This window comes from Pelodiscus sinensis, chromosome 5 (genome assembly GCF_052426305.1).
Source record: "Pelodiscus sinensis isolate ZL-2025 chromosome 5, ASM5242630v1, whole genome shotgun sequence".
In the NCBI taxonomy this organism is placed as follows: Eukaryota; Metazoa; Chordata; order Testudines; family Trionychidae; genus Pelodiscus; species Pelodiscus sinensis.
In genome coordinates, this window is record NC_143056.1 from 119,317,499 (window position 1) to 119,340,685 (window position 23,187).

General features: G+C 40.9%; 1 protein-coding gene across 1 annotated transcript in view; it reads right to left on the reverse strand.

The window, feature by feature from the left end:
• Positions 1 to 23,187, reverse strand: part of LOC106731742 (mucin-2-like) — a 66,966-nt gene extending 43,779 nt beyond the window's left edge. The window contains exons 1-16 of the mRNA XM_089778833.1: positions 23,118 to 23,187; positions 18,900 to 19,164; positions 16,349 to 16,463; positions 15,625 to 15,715; positions 15,113 to 15,222; positions 14,637 to 14,853; positions 14,182 to 14,307; positions 12,456 to 12,573; positions 11,999 to 12,137; positions 9,663 to 9,773; positions 8,505 to 8,574; positions 4,820 to 4,957; positions 3,932 to 4,096; positions 2,821 to 2,915; positions 1,218 to 1,344; positions 90 to 345 (exon numbers count right to left, since the gene is read on the reverse strand). Of these exons, the coding sequence (XP_089634959.1) occupies positions 90 to 345; positions 1,218 to 1,344; positions 2,821 to 2,915; positions 3,932 to 4,096; positions 4,820 to 4,957; positions 8,505 to 8,574; positions 9,663 to 9,773; positions 11,999 to 12,137; positions 12,456 to 12,573; positions 14,182 to 14,307; positions 14,637 to 14,853; positions 15,113 to 15,222; positions 15,625 to 15,715; positions 16,349 to 16,463; positions 18,900 to 19,164; positions 23,118 to 23,187 (2,213 nt within the window). The remainder of the gene's footprint in view (positions 1 to 89; positions 346 to 1,217; positions 1,345 to 2,820; positions 2,916 to 3,931; positions 4,097 to 4,819; positions 4,958 to 8,504; positions 8,575 to 9,662; positions 9,774 to 11,998; positions 12,138 to 12,455; positions 12,574 to 14,181; positions 14,308 to 14,636; positions 14,854 to 15,112; positions 15,223 to 15,624; positions 15,716 to 16,348; positions 16,464 to 18,899; positions 19,165 to 23,117) is intronic.

Here is a 23,187-nt window from a genome sequence, read left to right on the forward strand (position 1 = left end):
CTGATATCAGTGTACGGTATATTTAATATGCGAGTTAAAAAGTGGGAGCTTTCATCTTCATAATCTGCAAATAACATAAAATAACCTACCAGCGTTCTTCTTGTTTAAAGATAACATCTCCAGGTTCCAGGTATGTTCCTCTGTGGTAGCATGAACACTGTGAGATATGCACACATTTACCCTTCTCATCCATATAGGTGTTACCAGGGCAGCCACAGCCATCCACTGGAATGAAGCCCTTCACGCACTGATTTTGGCCATCAGCAAGGGAGCGACAGGTATGTTGACATGTCGTCAAATTGTAAAGGAAGACTTGGGAGGATGGGCAAGAGGACACTTCTTTGTCTGGAGAGAAGGAAACAATGGTCGCTATACTGGCACATAAAAACCACCTGACCGGGCATTATAGAATGTAAAGCTTTCTGATCACTCTGTCCAGATAGTACGTAATAGTAAAAATAAAGGGATTCCCTCTCATTGTATTCTAACAAACTATTATAATTAATAAACAGTGTTGGCTTAACTTTGTACTACCTTTTAAACTGCCATCTGTGAGGTAATATTATTCCCATTCATATAGGTATAATATCCCTTTAAAGAACATGCATCATTTCTATTGTTATAGAGAAGAGTATATAGAGGAAGGAATGGAAAGACCATCAAAATAAATATCTAGTATTGTTTCTTTTTTTCTTTCCCCTTTAGTTAATTGAAACTTTCACTGTTGGAATTTGCTTTCTAATAATAGACACTATTATTACTACATTTTTTTCTCTGTTGCTTCTTAGCCCTATAGTCCTCCAGCAGAAGCACAATTTAACAATTTGACAAAGCCCCATTTCTAGTGTTACTTCACTGCTGGTGATGATCCCATACCTAATGCTGGTACACGGCCATAAAAATAAATACAATGGATGAGCCATGATGGTTTTGATTACTTTGGGAAAAGAGAAGATATATCAGCATTGGTAAAATAGTAGAGATGAGAAAAGGGACCATAATTATGTTGCAGTTTGTAAAGTTGTCCTATAAACAAAGGGCAGTTAAAGAACACAGGATTCACTATTCAAAATCCTTGACAGTGTCTCCTTAAATTGTATTGTGCAACTCCATGTCCCTTTCTAAACTCTTAACACTGAGGTTAATGGAACTGTACTGAGGTGCACTCTGTCCTTTCTTTTGACTGATTTCAAGGGGATGACAGCGTCATTACTTACTGCAGACATTTTGTCTCCAACCTCCCAGCATGATCCCTTTGAAGGCACAGGCCCTTACGTAAGAGGAGAGGGCCGCACACAAGCATTCTTCACTGTTTGAGCAGCTGCAGGTGTCGTATTTACACCTCTGAGACAAACGAGAAGCAAATGGTTAATAAGCCTGAAGGATGATGATGACTATAAAAGGAAAATTCTAAAAGCTGGGGCCCTGTCACAGTAGGGCTGTGTCTACACTGGGCCACTTATTCCGGAAAATCAGCCGCTTTTCCGGAATAAGCTGTGAGCTGTCTACACTGGCCCTTGAATTTCTGGAAAAGCAACGATGCTCTACTGTACAAAATCAGCCGCTATTCTGGAAAAACTATTCTGCTCCTGCTCGGGCATAAGTCCTTATTCCGGAACACTGTTCCGGAAAAGGGCCAGTGTAGACAGCCCAGTAGTCTTTTCCGGAAAAAAGCCCCGATCACGAAAATGGCGATCGAGGCTCTTTTCCAGAAAAGTGCGTCTACATTGGCCACAGACAGTTTTCCGGAAAAACTGAAAACAGAATAGTATTCCGTTTTAAGCAGTTCCGGAAATCCATGCCAGTGTAGACACAGCCTAGCTGTAAATCACCTTGTACCTTATTTCCCATGTGGCTGTTACTCATGCAGATGATCAGAGAGCATACTAGCTGAGCAGAGAGCTGTCCATTAGTGATGGACAAACCCCAAACAAGCTCAGAAGGCATTTGATTAAGCATGAAAACATAGATAGTTCACCAAACTTTATCTGAATAGCCCAACCTTTAAATCACTAAACTTTAGCCCTCTTTTCCTAACAGCAGGCTTTTTGGGGACTTTGAAATGTATAATTCCTCATCTGTCACAACACAGAATGGTATAAGCCCACAGAAATTAAAAATAACAAAAGGAAGAAATATCTGCATGGGTTAGGATCTCCACAAAGGTTCAGCTCACACTGAATTACGGAAATGAGCAAAGATTAGGGGGCACTTGCTTTTCTCTCCAGATTTCTTGTTTATCCCTCCTCAACAGAACTGAAAACACAGGCAGTGCCAGATTTGCACACAAGCTAAATAAGGTACATTTTAGGAGCTCAGATTATGAAGGAATTATAAATACAAAATATATATATATATATTGTAATGGTGTGAGGCCTATTACAGTTGCATAGTTTAGGGCCTCAGCATGTCTTTACCCAGCACTGAACACTGGTAAACTGACCAGGAATAATAAAACAAAATGGGTTATTGTTTACCTCCTGATCAAGAAATTCAATTTAAGCAAGAATGTTTAAGAGCTGGCTCACATTTGACCATCATGACTCAATATCCCATTATCTTTTGAATTCTCATATGAAAATGAGAATCTATAGTGTTCTTTCACTACTCACTAGCCCCACCCTCTTAGAAAAGCACAATGATTTCTCTCCTCTAAATCAGCATTCTAAGAGAAGGCATATGAAGCAATTGGACAGGTAGTCATAACAAAATATGACCATTTTTTATGACCAAGTTACAATAATCCCTTGAAAATATGTATATGGTAAAACACATATTAGACTAGTGCCAAAAGCTGACTGTACAGTACAAAATTCACACCTTGTAATATTCCGTGGGATCGATGACTGAGTGACATCTGGCAAAAAGAGATTCTGAATTTTTCAGCTGAGAACACCAAAACTCAGCATAGTTTTCTGTAACAAAAGAAAAAAGAACTATTTTCCTAGAATCATACCCTGTGGTATCAGAGTTTCACCTTTCAGCATGAAACATAATATGACCAAAACAAAAAATACAAAGAAATGATAAACAACGAAAACCCTAAATTTTGGGGTTGTGGACAGATCACACAGAATCACTGTAAATTTGGCCCTCAGTATCTGATTCAAATACCTATTGGTCAAACACAAAGTGGAAATCGTATCCTATCAGTCTTCCTCTGGCCTCCGACTATTTGAGAACTCACAATCGCAGGATCACAACTCCAACAAAACACAAAAAAAAAACAATAATTCTATGGAAGGTGGATCTCTAGTCCAGAGATATATTGCAATTTTCAGTATTAATTACCTTTCTTCAGTATTTTTCAATATAGGGTTGCCACTATAATTTCCCTCCTAAGTTTTTATCTCTTTTATAGTCAGACTTTCAAAGGTCAGAAGGAGCCACTGTGATGATCTAGTTTCCTGTATAGCACAGGCCATAGAGCGTACACAGAATAATTCATAGGGCAGATCTTTTAGAAAAGCATCCAATATTGTTTTTAAAGTTGTTAGCGATGAGCCTTGGTCAAATGTTCCAGTGGTTAATTACTCTAGTTCCTGTGTGAATTTGCTTATCTTCACCTTCTAGCCTTTGGACCAAAACCTGCTGCCTGTACAGGGAATTTAATCTTGGACCATGAAAGACCAAGTAAGTTCTCCAGGCTCCCATAAATGAATAACAGCACTGTGAAATACCCCTTTATTTTATCACCATCTGAACCAGACAGAGGCTTACACAGCCTAGCTAGGTGCCTGAAGAACAGGACAAGTCAATGACACCTGTTGCTTAGTGTGGGCAATCCCACAGTACTTCTGACAAGCACACATATTAATTAACTTGTCAATCTTCTAAACAAAGGTTATCATCACTTTGAGACTGCCATTTGACTGTGTATGAGATACAGATCTTGAAGGAAAGAGGCCCTATGAAAATTTTGTATTCTTACCGTTTTCAACGCTGAGAGCACAAGGGTCTTCCAACCTATCCACTTGGTCTCTGCAAGTGGGTTGTACTTTCCAAGTGTTAGCAAAGGCAGATCCTGTTGCTTCTACCAGCCCTCCAGGTGTCTTAAAATCATCCCCTGCCATGCCATTGAAATTCCCACAGAGACCTATTGAGAAAAAATTCAGTTTTAAAAATTATTATTCATTCTTCTTCTGAAAGAGCAATAAAAAGGGAAATGATTGATTTCCTACACAACATGCATTGATAACTTCTCGCAGAGAGCTACTCCACCCGGTATTAAAACTGCAATCATGCATGTAAGCATTTGGGGGTCAGTCTCTAAAAATCCAATTCTGGGGCAGATGGTCTTAAGTTGGGGTTCAGAGTTTCAGGAGATTCCCCCTATTATTGTATTTGTGATCTTTTATGGACCAGTTTCTCTAGCCTGGCCAGTATAGTAATTTAACGCTAGATTGAACAAAGGAGTGGGAAATATATATTCCAAAAATCAATCCTGTATTAACACGGGGATGATGGGTTTATTTAATCTGTAATATCAAATAATTCATCTGTAAAATATGTGAGCCGTTAAATTATTCTCTCATGAAATGTTGGTTGGGTTCTGCTCTCATTCTTCCTATATTCAACTAGCTAAGCTTTTCTATCTCTAGAGCTAATGCCTTATATAGAGAATCATATATATGAAAAAGCATTCATTAGTTAAATCTACATTAGTATTTTACCAGCATACCGTTCCCTTAGTACCTTCATTATGATGGAAGAATCAATTGGTGAGTAATTTCTTGCTAGAAGAGCACTCAGCACTTCAGTTGTAATTATTTAGGTTGTGTCATTTCTCCTTTAGAACCAGACATAACTGGACACTTACCTTGCAGTTGTCCTTGGACATTTTGGTCCACAATCACAAACAGCTGCATGATTGGAACCAGCTGGATTTGTAGCTTGAGACCAAAGTGGGTCTGCACAATGATGTGGTAGGAAGATGGCTGGAAAACTGAGAAGCTTGCTGGAAAACAAAAGGAAAGAAAAGTCATGTTTCCTTGATTTTTAATTTGTTTTTTTATCGCCTCTTTCTGTTATAGACCAGAAATGCACAGACAGAAAAACTGTAGTGTCGAAAGCAACACATTATAGGAGCAGCCCGAGTCACCTTCTGCCATTAAAATTGCAATAGGCAATGGACCAAAAATCAGATGCTGACAGATCCAGTTCTATGAAAACACGGACTATTCACAGACTGTTTTATAAATGTAACATGTATTATTATGTGCTAGTTAATTATTCTATTCCTGGCTTAGTGGTTAAGCTAAAGGATGCTTCCTGCAGGAACTAAAGGCATTTGGATTGTAATTACTGCAAATCCCCAACACTGAACAATGCAGGTAACAAGTCTTGTAAAGTTTCCCCCTCTTTGGTGAATAGCATCTTCTGATTTGATCTAGTTCAAAAGGACTTGAAACCTGTACAAAGTGGCACTGTGGGCCTGGGAGAGATGCTCTTACACCCAATCCAAGAACTCTCATGGGTATGTGACCAGAGACAGGCTTTCCGAGAGGACCCAATGTACTTTTAAACTGACCAGAGATTCCATGGGGAGGACAGGGGACTGCTTGGTAAGCCAGACACACGTTTAAACTGTTCAGAGATTTAAAAAGTTTTTTTTCTGAATTGCATTAGTTTTGAATAAATAGGTCTTGGCTTTACAAGGGCTGGCTAATCACTGCGGACCCTAGCATTACTGCTACTCAGAGAACAGCAGATGCTGGACTGAAGTCAGTTCTGCAAAGGCGTCCTCAGTCTAAGGGTGTGTCTATACTGTACCCTTACCTCAAAATAAGCTACACCATTTGCTCTATGCAATTTGTGCAACTTATTTCCAGGTTATTTCGAAATAAAGCACTATTCCAAAAAGTCTCTTAAGCCTTGTGGAACAAGATTTATAGGGACATCAGAATAGCAAGCCTGTTATATTTCGAAATAATGGGCTTGCTCAAAAGACGTAGAATAGCTATTTCTGGATATTTCCGGTATCCCGACACAGCTCCACAGTGTAGACGTAGCCTAAGTGCTCTTCTGAAGGGATATAGGGGATCCCACCCAAGGAAAGGTGAAGACTAGACCCCTGAGACATAAGTGGGAGATCTTCCCAGAGAGCAAGAAGGCATAAGAGGTGCAGATAAGTCAGGACCTGTGATACAGAACTCTCTTATTTTGCAGTGAAGAATGTTGACCACTTAACTATGGTGCCCGTCCATGCTATATCAACAATCCAGCTATTTAGGATGGTGGTGTGGCATCAGGAATCAAAAGCTCTTTTCAGCTCTGCCGAATGACAGCTCACAGTGCTGCTGTATTAAAAAGTTCAAGGGGCATCAAAGATTTCCGAAAAAATTATTACCTCTGTCTATGAGCATATAACAACGAGTCATCCTTTCCAAGTGCCCTGCTTAATCTTTCTTCTTCTATTTGAAGAGCTCCCTGGTCTTCTGACTTCCTCCATGGGTTGGATTATTTACTTAAGGGCTTGGTGCCTCATTGTACCCACACTGAATGCTGGGTACAAGGAAAGGGACAGCAGTGACAGTGCCTCGAAGGGGCAACTCCCATTTTCCTTCTGAGAAGAGCTGGTGCAGTTGGTGCAGTTCCTTCTGAGAAGAGTTGGTCCAGTGTTGGTGACTCATGCGTTCCTCCCACTGGGATGCCCTGGGTATCCCCTTTTTTAAGACCAGTTCAATCTAACACAAAATATCTGGAGCAACTAAACATAAGATCCTGGCTATCCCTTAAAATAGAAAGAGGCATTGCCATTCCAGCATAGACCAATGGTCCATCTAGTTCAGTACCCTTTTATCTGAGAGTGACTAGTGTGGGATAGCTCAGGGAAAGATGCTAACTCCCCATTGTGTCCCATATTGCACTGCAAGAAACAGTGCTACTTGACTTCACCTAGTGGCCAATGTTTGCCTTTACGTATGGTATCCCATGTTTGCCTTTACGTGCCTTTCCCCAGAATGGCCAGTATGTCCTATTGTATTGAAGGGAAGCACTACTCAAATGTAAGTCTTAAAAAGAAGTAGCTCTTGGAAAAAATCCCCCAAATGAACTTCCTATTAAACATTCCTTGCTTCTAATATAGAAATGCAGAACTTAATTGATGCAGGAGTTGAAGTCACAACCAAAGAACAAAAAAGCAGAGTTGTTTTTGAAGCTGCTCATCTATTTTAAGCAGAGGATTCTCCAGTCACCTGTATTCCCCAGAACAGGGAATCTCAACCGGAGCTACAACAAGGTGTCTGAGGTTCTAACCACCCTGCTCTTCCCAAACTGCTAAATGAAAGAGTGGCCCCGCTATGGAAGAGTGTCACAGAATGAAAATGTTCGAGAACCTGACTGTGGTGAGGTTATTTAATATGTAACCTGTAGATTATATTACGCATTTCACAGAGTACTTTAATCTGGATCTTTCTCTTTCCATATCTGTCTGTCTTCTCTCCCTTCTCGAGGTTCCTTCCAGTTCTAATATCCTGATTCTATGATTCTTTCTACACAACTAAAAAATTATTGGGAGGAGTGGCACGGATGGAGAAGTGCTGCTTGTGGAGCTGGTGACTCTGTGGCTTGATGATCCACAAGCATTTCCAAATTTCTGGGGAGGTTACTTCAAGATCCTCTGTTCTTCTCTGTTTGAAATGCTCCCACAAGAAACCTCAGAGAGGCTGCCTCACCATAAAATGTCATTCTACTGGAGCGGACTAGTTGTGACTTCCTCTAGGCACCATCAGCACTGCATCAAAGTAACTACCTCGTTAGTGTTCAAATTACCTCAAATGTAAGCTGCTGCCTCCAGTAAGCTTTCTACCTTGTCAGCTTCATCACAGACACACCAAAGGTCAGTCCTTGAGCAGGGATGCTGGGACAATTTTTATAGTGGGGGTGCTGAGTGCCCCTGAACCAAATTGTAAATCCTGTATATAAGGGAACCACTTCAAGTCAGGGGGTGAAGCAGCACCTTCTGCACCCTAGTTCTAGCACCTGTGTCCTTAAGATGACCAGCCTTGAAGACAGTATGTCAAGGGAAAAAAAGGAACCAAGAAGAAAAAAAATCCTCTTGTTGGCATTTAAGTGGTGGCTATAAATCAGAAAACATTTTCTATCTCCTCACCAGAGTAAATGGGAAGAAATTCCCCCTATGACTTAAATACGACATTCTTCGTTCCATGCAGAATGTATGCTGGCACTGACATTCATTTCTATCTATTTATGTGAGACAAGCATAAGCTATCTGCCCAACATCACACAGGAAGCCTGTGCCAAGCTGAGAACTGAAACGAGACCTCCTGGGGTTCATTCCCGACCTTCTAAACTTCCTGATTAACTTCTTTTCACAGAGGCAGCAACTGGCTATTAGATCACAAATGCCTCCCTGGTATTTTCACAAATCTCCTTCCTCTTAAGCTCTTTTCATTGCATCCCGGTTCATTCTAGCATAAACATTCAGGAAATGTTTTATTTTAACATCAGATACGCTTAGGAGAGATGGCCGCATTCCTCACCTGTCACATGGGGCAAGTGCACAACCATGTCATTCAGCAGCACCGTGCCATCTGATCGGACCGTCAAGCTCTGTGTGTAAGCCAAGAGAAAAGGTTTAAATTACTTTGACTTCCTGGCTGCGGAGGGAAACCCAGTGCAAAAACGAACCTTAAAACAGGAGAGACAAGCGGAGCTCACATGACTGAGCAGATGAACTCAATATTTCAGTCACAGTATTTAAAAGGAGCAATCTAATTAGCAAATGAAGATTCTCTCTGTCCTCGCACCCAGTACGTGTATAAAGGTTTGGGGTTGTTAGACAATTTTTAACATGTACTAACACAGCGTCTAAAGAACAGAAAATGTTTCAAGAAAGTCACATATACAGGATACCAACTGTGTTAAGTGACTGAAAGCATTTGGCACTTGACACCAGATGCGTATGGAGATTAAACATAAGCACACACTTTGTCATGTGTTATTTTTTTACATAATTGTGCAGCATTGATAGAATGATAAGGAAACTCTTTCAGTAAATTCTTAATGCAAAGTTTGGTATATACTTTTGGGAACATAACTAGTTTCACAAAGTGCTAAGAGCCAAGAACACTAGAAATGTATGGAGGGAAAGAACAAGAAAAAACCCAGGGAGGTCTAAATAGTAGGGCAATACATTGGAAAAACAGAACAGAAAAACTAGATTAGCCAGGACGGCAGACTGAATCAGAGTGAAAACTCCCCTCCCTCGCCCACTATTGAAATTCAAACAAGTGAGAAGCTTGGCTTGATCAATATTCAAGAGTTCGCATCCGAACCAAAACCTCTTGGGTCTGCAAAATTGGGATTTAATCTCAATAAACTAAAACAGCAAGGCCTTCTTATTTCCAGTCAGGTTGTAAATACCAGGAGAACAGATTGACAGAGCTTCTGACATTAGGCAAAACTAGAAAGAGCAAAAAGAAAGACAGAAGGAAGAAACAGTGAAGCAAAATCTTTTAACTGAACTAGTGCAGACTGTGCAGGGCAGGCCTGATTTGAGATTTGGACTGATTTGGACTGGTTTTTATTTTTCCTTACCCAGGATCCCCAGAGAAAGACTATGAAAAGTCAGTAGGGAAAGTTGCATCTGGGCATACATTGGGAAGACCCACTCACCCAGGTCTCCACACATCACTTACATTTTTCTTCTGGTCTATTAACAGCATAACCGACTTCAGACAGGTCTGTGTGTCTGTGGCACCACAGGGGGAGAGCTCTGCCAGGAGGGCATGACTGTCATTTACACCTCCCTGCAATGCAAATGAAGAAAACATCAGTGAGAACAGTGTGATAGGTTATAGAAACCCCACATTGGCTGAGAAGAGGATACATAGAGCTTCCGAGATCTATTGTCCCCTCTCCCGTTATTACACCAGGAGTATGTGTCATGGATAGAGATGAATAAGGCCAGATTTAGGGGCAGGTTACCTAGGTGATTGCCTATGGTGCCAGGCTTGGGGTGCTGTTTTTGTTGTCAGTAGTCTCAGAGGGGTTGCCGTGTTAGTCTGTAACTTTAAAAACAACGAGCAGTCCTGTTGCACCTTAGAGACTAATGTGTTATATGGTGAGCTTCGTGGGTGAAAACCACTTCATTGAAAGCTCAAGATCCTATAACATTTGTTAGGCTCTAAGATGCCCCAGAACTACTCACTGTTTGTGCCACACATTGTAGCATACAAATTTATTCTCTGATGTGACAAGGATACATGATGCTTGAAAATAGTGCACCAAAATCAAGAAGAGGGCAACAAATGCAATATAAATAAGGGATTCAAAAGTTTAGCAAATGGAAGAGGAACATCTTTGATGGCTTGTGTGGGGAGCCATTTGGTCCAAGGCCACGTTAAAAGAAAAGAATTCAGCATAGTTGGAAGGAAGAGAGAGATGGTCTGTACTTCCATCTCTGTGGGAAGAACCTAAGGGGATCCCAGAGAAAGAACCAGGGGAAGAATATAAGAATGCAGTTAACTCCTAATGTGGGCTTGAGAAAGGCATAAGACTCCCAGGAGATAGTCATATGGATAACAGTTCTGCAGGGGAGCGGAGAACTGGGGCAAACCTAAGACAGACAGTTGTCTGTGATAGGAAGAAGTTGTTTGGTTTGTCTTTTGTCTGCTTCTAGGATTTTACTGAGCATTTCCAGGGAGAAGCCCTGAGACCTTCTGCTCTAGAAATAGGGGCTGAAGACGAGCCCAGGTCAGGTGGACAGCACTGTATTTGCTACCACTGTTTTGTCAGACTGTTTGGAGCATTTATACTTCAGAAGAGATAGAACTCTAGTGTGACTGTCTACAGACTAGACCCACCAGACTAGACCCTTGACATTCCAAGGCAGAGAGCTAGGAGGAGTTGCTGGAATGTTTTTTCATGCCACACAGAAGCACTCTGTGGCACGCAGCCAGCCCTTTCATATCTTCTGCAGATTTCTATCCCAGATGACAGAAATCATCTGTTCAGCTAAAAAATATTTTGGAGCTTTGCTTTTGCTTCTTCCTAGCAGCACCGCCAGAACCAGAACTTTCTTTCAGAGCTCTAGCGGCAAACATTCCGGCTGTGTCCAGACTGGCAAGTTTTTCCGCAAAATCATCTGCTTTTGCGGAAAAACTTGCCAGCTGTCTACACTGGCCGCTTGAATTTCTGGAAAAGCACTGACGATCTCATGTAAGATTGTCAGTGCTTTTCCGGAAATACTATGCTGCTCCCGTTTGGGCAAAAGTCGCTTTTGCGCAAAAGGGCCAGTGTAGACAGTACAGTACTGTTTTCCGCAAAAGCCCCGATCGCAAAAATGTCGGGGCTTTTTTGCAGAAAACCATGTCTAGATTGACCACGGACGCGTTTCCACAAAAAGTGCTTTTGCGGAAAAGCATGCCAATCTAGACGCGCTTTTCCGAAAATGATTTTAACAGAAAACTTTTCCGTTAAAAGCGTTTCCGGAAAATCATGCCAGTGTAGACGTAGCCTCCTGGTTTTGGTACAACAGATCCTTCTTCTCTGGTACAATGGGAACTGGGTACTTCAGGGACAAAGGAATGACATAACTTGTTGGGATCTCACCCAACTCTGTAATTGACTCTATCACCTAAGCACAAGCACAGGTGTATTAGAGATTACATAGTACACTTCCAACCCTCATTTCAGATCTGCCTGGTAAAGCTGAGTCCTTCATGTTGTAGGTCCTGCCATCTGCTCACTAGCACAAGTGTGCTTCTCTGGACTCTTGTAAGTGGGACTGTGGCCTGTACCATTAACCTGGTCCATAATTGTCATGAAATTGGAGACTACTAAGGCAGGCAGAGGGTAGTAGATGAGCACAAGCCCTCACTGCCACATCAGTACACATTGGTAGACTAAGTTTAAATACTCTAGTATAGACTCTAGGGTTCTCCTACCTAGCCTTGGAAAGTATAATGAAACTGTGATTTACAGCCATTAAATCAAAAGGCAGATATATCTATATTTGCTGTTGGAAAGATACCTTGGCCAGCACATAGAAACAGTCTCCGTGGAAGGTGTATTTCTTCTTATCAAAGGTGGTGATGTGAGCACCTCCTTCCAGTAAGCATGAGCCTGGACACGGTAAGTCATTGCAAAACCACCTGCCTGAATCACAGGTGCTATAAATACAAATAAATAAGGAATTAAAAATGGGGTCAGATGTCTGAGGAACTGAAAACATTGAAAAAACATCTGTAGGCAGAGCACCACGGGGACAGGATGAAGTACCCACAGGTGCTTTGAAAATGTGTCGTTGGCTGGTTATTTAAAATGCTTCACATTTACCAATTTCAGACTCATGATGCCAAAAAATCAGCTTACAACAGCATCTTGACATTCTGTGACATGTACAGATATAGACAAATAAGTAACATGTCTACAGCCAGACCCGTGCACACTCGTTCTGAAAACAGCTCAGAGTGAATTGTAACCCTTACCATTTCTCGCATTCATTGGTGATAGTTTGCCCAGGGGAATACATGACTCCGTGTTGCTTGCAGTAGCATTCGCTCACAGAAACACAGCCTCTCTCATTGACGTCATCATACACCGTTCCTATAAAAAACAACCACGGGCTGACTCATAGTTCATGTTAAAATTACCAGTCTCAGCCAACCTAGGAGAAACTCTTAGAGTGGGCCCACCAGGGCCAACATGATTATTTGTGGGGCCTAGTTCAGGACGGGTGAGCACTGGGTTGGACCCTCAGCAGGGACACTATCACAGGTGCTGGCCAGGTGAGCTCTACGTTCTCGGGGTGGAATCTCACATTGCCTAGTGCCCCAGCACACAGGAGTGCAATTCAGTCCATCCCTGGCCTAAGCTGGCCTCTGCCTGGCCCTTCCTAGGGCTGCTTGGGCAGCCTGGCTCGTTTCCAGTGTGTGGCTGCCTAGAGTTGCTGGGCGATCCAGGCCTGCTGCAGGCGGTTGCTCCCATTGTAAACCTGCTCAGGATGCTGGGCTCTGTGCATTGGGGGACGAAGAGCCTGGGGTGTAGGAAGCTCATCACACTCTGCCCATCCGACCGGCTCCAATGGGCTCAGCTCAGCACGGGCTGGATTCAAGGAGGGAGGGGACTGCATAGAGCACAGTTCCAGGGAGGGCTTGGGTGGGCAAATGTGTACTGCTAACCTGGTCCACAATTGCCATGAAATTGGAAACTACTAAGTTAGGCAGAGTGTAGTAGGTGAGCACAAACCCTCACTGCTACATCAGTACACGCTGGTGTACTCCATTTGAATACTCTGCTATAGACTCTGGGGTTCTCCTTCCCAGGCTCAGAATGTATAATGAAATTGTGATTTCCAGCCATTAAATCAAAAAGAAGATATATCTATGTTGCATGTTGAGCAGGGGGTGGGATGAATCACTGGAGACAGGCTGCTTAAGCCTGGAGAAGAGCCAATAATAAAGCATAGGGCCATGTGTGGGGGTAATCAACTGTCCTGAGGCACACACTCAATCACCCAAAAATTCATGGCAATTGAAGGCATCAAAAGGGATTAAACCATGCAGCTTCCATTTTTTATAACGTTTAATATTTTTAATGGAAGCTGTATGGTTATACATCCTGGGGGATAAATCACCACTTAAATCCGCACGTTCTCAATGGCTGACTTTAAAATCTGCCTAAACTATGGTGGTAATGTCACCGTGACAGTATTTTTCAGGGTTGGCAATAGGGTCTTGGATTTCACACCTGAGCTCATTGTCACATCTGATAATACGATTTCCATGTAGATAATATGTATAGAATTGTGCCCCTTGACTGGGTTACCTACAGGGACTGAATTGAAAAACTCCAAAAAAATGTATGTCCACTGTTTAACCTGAAGGACCAAGTATTGTTTCAGAAGAAATAGAGGCCTCATAAACCATAAGGCCCAGTTACAGGTTGGTGTGGGTTAAATGAAGCCAAGCAAATGCATGACTTTTGTCAACATGCTAGAATTTTATGAATTTACAAGGACAAATTAATTCTACTGGTGAAATGTATTCATTTCTAAAATGTCACTTTCTTTATGCTGAATATTGCAATCTTGACTGCGTTTTTTAGGGAAGGCAAATTATAGATAATAGAGCCTTTTTCAGACACATTTTAAAGTATATGAAGGGACTTGAATCCAAATCTATTGTCTCATATAGGACTGAGAGAGACACCTACCTTCAGGGCAGAAGCAGCCATCCATATGGTGTTCCTCACAAAGGCTGCTGACCTCCAAATGAGAACAAGTGTTTATGCATGGTGAGCTGCTTTCCTGGTAGATCATGTTTCCAGGGCATGTCATGGCTAAAATAACGAAAGAAAAGATCAGTGACTGGAATACACACTCCATGTTTCACAGAAACCAAGTAGCATATATTGACTCCAAAGATATCAGCAGAGTTGAATCAGTTGACTAAAAGTAATGGACTTTAAGCACACTTCAAACATGTGGCTAAATTTCAGAGAGAGCATGATCATTCCATGTAGCAAGTGCTATATAATCTCTTCTTCTAGTAAATATCTTTAATAACAAAGGCAAGGAAAAGGAAAACAGGAAATATACAAACTGAGCAATTTTAAATATTTCACCCAGGATGAACCAATTGTTCTGACAAGTTTGGGAAGATGCTTACGGCAAAACTTGTCTGTCCTCCAGTTTCCAGGCTGCCCACCAGCGTGGGAACATTGGCGAGAGAACTCAGAGATGGTGCTGCAGAGGCAGAAGGAATCCTCAGTTCCATGGCAGGCACATTTATCCTGCATGCAGGCTTCAACATACATCTCCAGATTCAGGCGTGACACGCAGTCGGAGAATTCTGAAGACGTCAGCAGACTCAGGCACTCATCCCGCTAAGGAGGAGAGAGGAAAAGGGAAAGATTAAAGGGCATCCCTGCACCTGAGTATCTAGAGAAGTTCCCTTTTGCTAATATGATACTTGGCTTCTGGACATCAGCAGCGGCTGCACAAGAGAGATGGGTCCATGTCTTAGCTGATCCGTGTCAGAAACAGCACAAATGCAACTACGATCCTTCATCGGGTCTCCCTCTCCTGTTAAAAGTCATAACCACGTTAATGCCCTAGGTAAAGTTGATAACCATGATTACTCACATGCTGATTACAGGTTGCGATAGTTGTTGTTTCATCAGGGTCCTCACATACGCCGCCGGGTTTGTTAATCTTCTGCATATTTCCAAATGTGATGGGATTGAATCTCATGCCTGGGAGGAAGATGTAAAAATGTCTTGATGAGCACAGAAAACTTAACAATATACTCTGGACTTCAAATGGAAATGAAAAACTCACTAGTGTTCCCACAAACGAGAAAGTTTGCACCAACAAAGTTTGCTCCACAGAGTCAGCTGAATCACTTGGAAGATGCTACACCATTAATTATTTATCTCTGTATTCCTAGCAATCATCAAAAAATCTCAATGAGGAGTTCTGAGGCACCTTAGAGACTAAAAAGTATCATGAGTTTTTGTGGGCAAAACCCACTTCTTTAGACGAGAAAATCTCAGTCACTCCATAGTAAATTCTTCTTTTGCCTCTCTTATGTTTCCACATACAATATCCATAAGTTAGCCTTATGTGGTAGCTATATATTCTTTCAAACCACTTACCATTAGAGATAAATTCATTGTAGACCTGCAGTCCATTGTAATCGCCGCAAAGACCACATGTGTTGTTGTTAAACTTGCTGTCCAGCTCCAACTAAATAAGGGAGGAGGGAAGAAAGAAAGAAAATCAGGTGTAGCACTAACAAAACATTCTAACAAGAATAAATTCACTAGGATAGCAAGTTAATAGAGAGGAAAGATAGTGAATGCCCATTCATTTTACATTAGGTTTTAGTGCACCAATCATAATAGTAATACAGTCCCACAGTAAACAATTACCATAAGAAAATAACGAAAACATATCCAGGACGAATGAGAGAAGTTATTATATCCATGATAGTTCTTCTCACCAACATTATGTCAAAACTTAGGAAGAAAGTGTGCTACAAATTAAAAAAAAAACCTCTTCCTTGGAGAGGTGAATTTTCTTGCTGGGGACCTAAATAACAGAGCACAGCAGTCCTTCAAAGGACAAACAAATGAAATGAAGATCAGAATTTATTAGAATTAATATTAGCTGTTTCTCATTCTCTTCTCATCTTCTCCTGAGAGTGAAGAAACATTCATTTCTACACCCACTGCAGTCACATAATGGACAAAGGAACCTTCTCAGCTGAGAATAAGCTATGTCTATTGCCAGTCGGATAAGACTGCTTAACACAGTGACTCCGTGTAGCCTATATTGATAACCAATAGTAGCATAAGTAAAGTTCCATGTCATACATACCATCAGTGCATCTTTACGGTTCCACATTAGAATAAGGCCTGCTCTTGCATAGACTTTAGTGTAGACTTCAGTGCTCTCAATCAGCAAACCGGAACTGTAGTATGGTGTTTTTACACTAAAAGAAAAAAGACCGAGGTTTTGCATTAAAGGTAATGTAGAAAGCAGAAAGGAATAGAAAGGACTAACCTGAATGCCTTAGGTACTGCAAAAGAAATATCAGCGTGCACAGGGAAACCAGACTCTGGCCTCTATCTCCAATCCCACACAGATGTTTTCTGTTATACAGGACAGACTGGCTGTGTCTACATTGGCACCCTTTTCCGGAAAAGGGATGCTAATGAGACCAGTCGGAATTGCAAATGCCCCGGGGATTTAAATTTTCCCCGCGGCATTTGCATGAACATGGCTGCCGCTTTTTTCCAGCTCGGGGCTTTGCCGGAAAAAAGCGTCAGTCTAGACAGGGATCTTGCGGAAAATAAAGCCTTTTCCGGAAGATCCCTTATTCCTGATTTTAAGTAGGAATAAGGGATCTTCCGAAAAAGGCTTTATTTTCCGAAAGATCTCTGTCTAGACTGGCGCTTTTTTCCAGCAAAGCCCCAAGACGGAAAAAAGCGGCAGCCATGTTCATGCAAATGTCGCAGAGAAAATTTAAATCCCCGGGGCATTTGCAATTCCGACTGGTCTCATTAGCATCCCTTTTCCGGAAAAGGGTGCCAATGTAGACACAGCCACTATGTTTAGTAGGGAATTAAATCCCCTTCTCCTGAGATATTTGCAGAGGTAAGTTAAATTTTGTTTGACCTAATGTAAATTTAAGTAATTTTGACATAATATATATTACTATAATCTACAGTCATTGCAGCTGGCCACAGAAATGCAATACAGATTCTCCCTATTTCAAGGGAGTTCTGAAAACAACTCTGCCTGATGATTGCACAGCTTTCATTGGATAACACTCATCTCCTGTGGCTATCACCTGTAAAATTTATGACTTGACATTTTGGTGCCATCTAGAATTCACTTTAGCAAGGCAAAGCAATCTCAGAGCCATGGGCTCCTTAAAGGAATAAATTCTCTATCTCAAGTTAGCAAAATAGGCAAAATGCCAGCAAAGAAATGTGATTCAGACAATAAAAGCAAAAAACAAAGGATCTGAACCCAGGAGCAAAAATACTCACTACCTACCCATGAGTAAGGTTCATGTAGAAAATGAGCATAAGAAACTAAATAGGGTCTTTCATTTGCAAAAACCATATACTGTTACAAGACACTGGGTATTCCCCTTTTTTGAGATAATGGCCTAATGATTTGGGATGGGAACAATTCAAACATGGGGCCAGATGGTCAACACAAGTGGAAATAAATGTGGAGAGAAAAGAGCTTGTTCAAAACATCAAAACACAATCATCTAATTGGAAGAGATAGATCTTTAATAGAGTTGCACAGAGTATTATTTTGACCCAAGGATCTCAAACCGGGTGGAGCAAAGATGCTATTGACTGATAAGAAGTTGCTTCAGTGAATAGCCGCCCCTCTATTGCATGTCTCCCTTATGTTTCCTATGTATACAAGCCACAATACAGAACTTGGTGCAGTGATAAAAGCATTCCCACGAACAGCTTCTTACAAGTGAAACCTAAATAGCTCAATACGTGATCAAACAGAAGTAGTTGCACTGGAATCCAGCCAAATCAATGAATAGCTATTTCCTTTTTCTAAAGAGTTGTCAGAAGAAATGTTATTGCTAACTGAAATTTTGAGAAAACTGCATTTTTGTTTTAAGTTTTACAGCACTTTATTATTTTTGTACTTTTTACACCCAAAATTGCATCACCTGCTCAACTACGATTAATTTGTTTAAACAAATGTGTTGCAATAGTAGAAAAAAAATTGTGTGTCTGAAAACTGTAGATACTGGGGGTACTTATATTTTGTTTTAAAAAAGGGATACTTTATAAAAAAAAAAAGGTTGAGAAACACAGCTATGAAACACTAAATTCCACATACAGTGAAAATCTGTTCCACAAGTCTTCTATGAGCAATACATAAGGGAATAGGTTGAGTGCATAGAAAGTAATCTTTACAAGACCCTCTTGTGAATTTCTTTTTAACACGTTGGTGTACAACTAAGCACTCTCTCAGTTTTGACAATACAATTTGTCAAAAGACTTCGTATTATTTCTGGATATATTCTGGCTTGGTGCCTGGAAAACACAATGTTATTTTCTGTTTCTTTAGTGGAGTGGGTCTGATGGTTTTTAATAAAACCTGGGTTCTAGTTACAGGCAGCAATGACAACTGAAAAGTATATTATATTTATTTGATCATGTTAAAATCGGTTAAAGCTAATCCAGGATCTGGCACCCTTACTCTAATGGCAGTACCTTAGCTAGTAAAATGTCACATTCACTTCAGTGGGTCTACTCACAATATTGTGTTCCTACCCCAGAATTTCTTTTATTTTAATGCTACATATTGCACAATTCTGTTTGTCTATAGAAGCATTTTACCGGAGATTTCACTGAAGAATTATACTACTAGAGTAACTTACACTTGCTCATCCACCACAGCCGTATGTTGGGTGAGGTAGATCACAATATCCTTTATGGTGATCAGGACATATTGAATTTCAGGGTGTCCATTTTGATTGGTATCACGCTGGATGTGGACTGAGAACTCCTTGTAAGCTTCTCGGCAGTCAGAAGCAAAGTTGTAATCACAGAGGCCAGGAAACTGGTAGAAGTCTCCATCAAAAGTTTTGAAATGATTGTTGCCCCAGGTGCTGCAGACATAGTGGCCATGGTTTTGGGATCTGCCTGTTAAATGAAGGAAAAAAGGTTAAAGAAAGCAAAATGAGGTAGCTAAAGCACTTAAGGTACGTCTGTACTCCAAAATAACTTATTCCAAAATAGCACATCTACACTACAGGGAAACCTCCATTTATAGCCATAGGAAGCACTCGAGAGCAATTAGTTTGAACGGCCCTAGGGAAGAGCTATTTTGAAATAGAAGCAGTGGAGCTTCCACACTACTGATATTCCAAAATATCTATTTCGGAATAGGCATTATTCCTCATGGAATGAGGTTTACAGAAGTTGGAGTATGCCCGTCCATTATTTCAAATTTATTTCAAAATAACAGAATTGCTGTGTAGATGTTCCCATTGTTATATCAGAATAATGGCCTTTATTCCAAAATAACGCTGCTGTGTAGATACACCCCTATTGACAATAAGCAGCATTACACAGCAAGACAGCTAAGGATTTATACGTAGACGATTCAGCCCTGGACTACAACTAGGTTTACAAGAGAAGCTAATCTGCATGTATACAGAACAAGCCATTTACAAATATAGATGTACCAATTTGCCAAAACTGCGAATCCCCAATGTTTGCATAATAAACAGATGAAATGTGCACCTCTGTGGCTGAGGATCATGCATCTTTATAGGGCTTTTACACCTTAGAGCCCTAAGTGGTTAGAGGCACTTGCCTGAGATCTAGGAAACCTGAGTTTAATCTCTCCTCTCTGCCTGATGTAATGCAGGGACATGAAATTGCGTAAACCGCATTGACAGAGCCTGCCATAACCAGGCTCAGAGCCTTTGACATACGCTTTCTCTGGCCCAATAACCAGTCAACCATTGTATGCCAAGTGGAATAGCTTTAGTAGGAGAAACTGAGAGACATCCCTTCCACAATAGCCCCTGATAGAGCACAGCCTAGATGAGTGCCCTGATACCTGGGATAAAAGAGGATCCTCCTCTGGCCATTTTATTAATGTACCAGGGGTTTTCAAACTCTGGGTTGTGGTTTGTAAGGGGAAGTGGCTAGATGTCCATGAGACACTTCATTTACCTGCACCTCTATAGGTACAGGTGATCGCAGCTCCTGTTGGCTATTCCCAGCCAATCGGAGCTGCGGGAAGCAGTGTCCTTATACGCTCCACTTCACACAACATGCATTGGTTTTTTTTAGAATTTGCAGTTTGGTCTGACATAAAGCAATTTTGACGTTATTTATTTATTTTTCAGAACTGCCAGTGACCAAAATCAGTTATTTCCCCGACTTTACTGAGAAGCTTTAACACTCCTGCAGAGGCCACTTCCGTACCATTAACATAGGCTCAGACCAGGGTGCCAAGTATATTGATTTATTCTGAATACTGTTTTTACTTTTTTCAATTTCTCTGCAAGCTAATTTCATGACAGGAATTAATCCCTTAAGCGATCTGGGTTCCAGATGTGAATTCATTATTTCCACTAGAAATAGTGACTTGGAGTACCATCGGTAATCAGAAAAAGTCAACTTTAGACAACAATTAACCTATGTTGGGAAGGTAAGAAGAAAGAAATTGCAACCAAATGTTTGGAGGTCTCACTCTCAGTCCACCACCATTTGTTCACAACAGTAACTGACACAAACTTGGCACAACCTGAAAGTTGTTCTCAAAACTGGAATAACCAGGATTGTTGTAGATTAAGTATAAGGTTCATTGTCAGAACTATGTGTGGTAAGGGAAGCCAGCCAAGTAAGCATCAACACCTCTTACACTCATAAACACTAGATTAATTCCCAGGGTTGTTTTTTTTTTTTAATTGAGTGAACTAAACCATGGGTCCTCTTGAATAACAGATATTTAAGGGAATCAGGTCATGCTATAAGTAATACACACCGCAGAGCATCATATTTACAGGTCATGGATCTATTTTGACAATCACTTTCTCCCGAGATCTATAGATATAGTTTGCTTTGAGAAGCTCAAGGATTTTTTAGGAACTCCTAATTTCTCTACTTTCTACTCTATCCAAAAAACTTCATTTAAGGAAGGGTGCACATCCATCTCTCCAAAGCCCATCAATGCTGACTCCTGCATTCCAGTGGGACTGGAAAACAATGGAATGTGTTCCCTTCTTCCCAATTGCTAACATCAGGTGCTCTCTAGGATACGTCTACACTGCACAATTATTTTGGAATAAGCTATTCTGGAATAGTTATTCCGAAGTTGCTTACTTCGAAATAGCAGGTCTACACTGCAGGGAAGCCTCAAAAATAGTCCAAGGCAGACTTCCCTATTGTAGATGTACTCTCTTGATTTAGAGACCCAAGAGGAATAATTTAGAATACCCATGGTGAGGAGCTATTTTGAAATAGCAGAAGTGGATCATCTACATACTCCTTATTTTGAAATAGCTATTTTGGAAGAGGCATTATTCTTCGTAGAATGAGGTTACAGAAATCGAAATAAGCCATAAGGTAAACAGGATGAGGTTTAATAAAGAGAAATGCAAAGTGCTCCACTTAGGAAGGAACAATCAGTTCCATACATACAAGATGGGAAGCGACTGTCTAGGCAGGAGCATGGCAGAAAGGGATCTAGGGGTCATAGTGGACCACAAGTTGAATATGAGTCAACAGTGTGATGCTGTTGCAAAAAAAGCAAATATGATTCTAGGTTGTATCAACAGGTGTGTTGTAAGCAAAACTCGTGAAGTCATTCTGCCGCTCTACTCTGCGCTAGTTAGGCCTCAGCTGGACTACTGTGTCCAGTTCTGGGCGCCACATTTCAAGAAAGATGTGGAGAAATTGGAAAAGGTGCAGAGAAGAGCGACAAGAATGATTAAAGGTTTAGAGAACATGACCTATAAAGCCAGGCTTCATGAACTGGGCTTGTTTAGTTTGGAAAAAAGAAGATTAAGGGGGGACATGATAGCGGTTTTCAAATATCTAAAAGGGTGTCACAAGGAGGAAGGAGAAAATTTGTTCCTCTTGGTTTCTGAGGACAGGACAAGGAGTAATGGGCTTAAAGTGCAGCAGGGGAGGTTTAGATTGGACATTAAGAAAAAATTCCTAACTGTTTGGGTGGTCAAATATTGGAATAAATTGTCAAGGGAGGTGGTGGAATCTCCCTCTCTGGAGATATTTAAGAACAGGTTAGATAGACATCTGTCAGGGATGGTGTAGACGGAGCTTGGTCCTGCCTTGAGGGCGGGGGGCTGGACTCGATGACCTCTTGAGGTCCCTTCCAGTTCCATTATTCTATGATTCTATGATTATTTCAAAATTATTTCAAAATAACAGAATTGCTGTGTAGATACTCGTATAATTATTTCGGAATAACGGCCATTATTCTGAAATAACTGTTGTGTAACACATAGTCATATCTTATTCAAGAAGGGACCAATCCCAATATTCAAATCCCTGAGCAATTGCACAGGAATATACCACCTGGTTGCACCAAAATATTTGCTGTTTTTAATCAAACCTATTCATCCTACTACCTCAGGCAAATTAATTTGGAAACTTTTTCTTTTAAAAAGGAAGATTAAGAGATTATGGACTAGAAAAGCTGAAGTTATGGATTTAAAGACAATCTAGTCCATGAAGAGACAATGCATACATTTTTTGGACAAAAAAGCATATGCTGCTATTTCTGAATAGCCACATGCAGAGTTTTCCTTATGCACCCTTTCTGCATTGCTATTGCTTGGTATTTGCCAAACTTCTGCAAACCATCATGCTAGGCAATTGTTACTTCCTCACATACATTATGCTAGAGATCAACATAATGGATTCAGCCAGCCACAGAGCTCAGAAAGCAAAACATAGAAAACTGTAGAATTCTCCTCTATTTCAGAAAGGATATTTGATGTCATAATATTGCCTAGGATTATTTCCTCACACGGTTAGCTTCTTCCTCACTATACTAGTTAAATCCTTCTACCGTTTTCCAACTGGAAAGTCCTCACCCTCCCATTTCCTTCTCTTACCTTTCTTAATTTCACTTGCACAGGAAAGAGCCAGCCCCAGTGCAAACAGGCTGGCAAGTTTTAGCCCCAT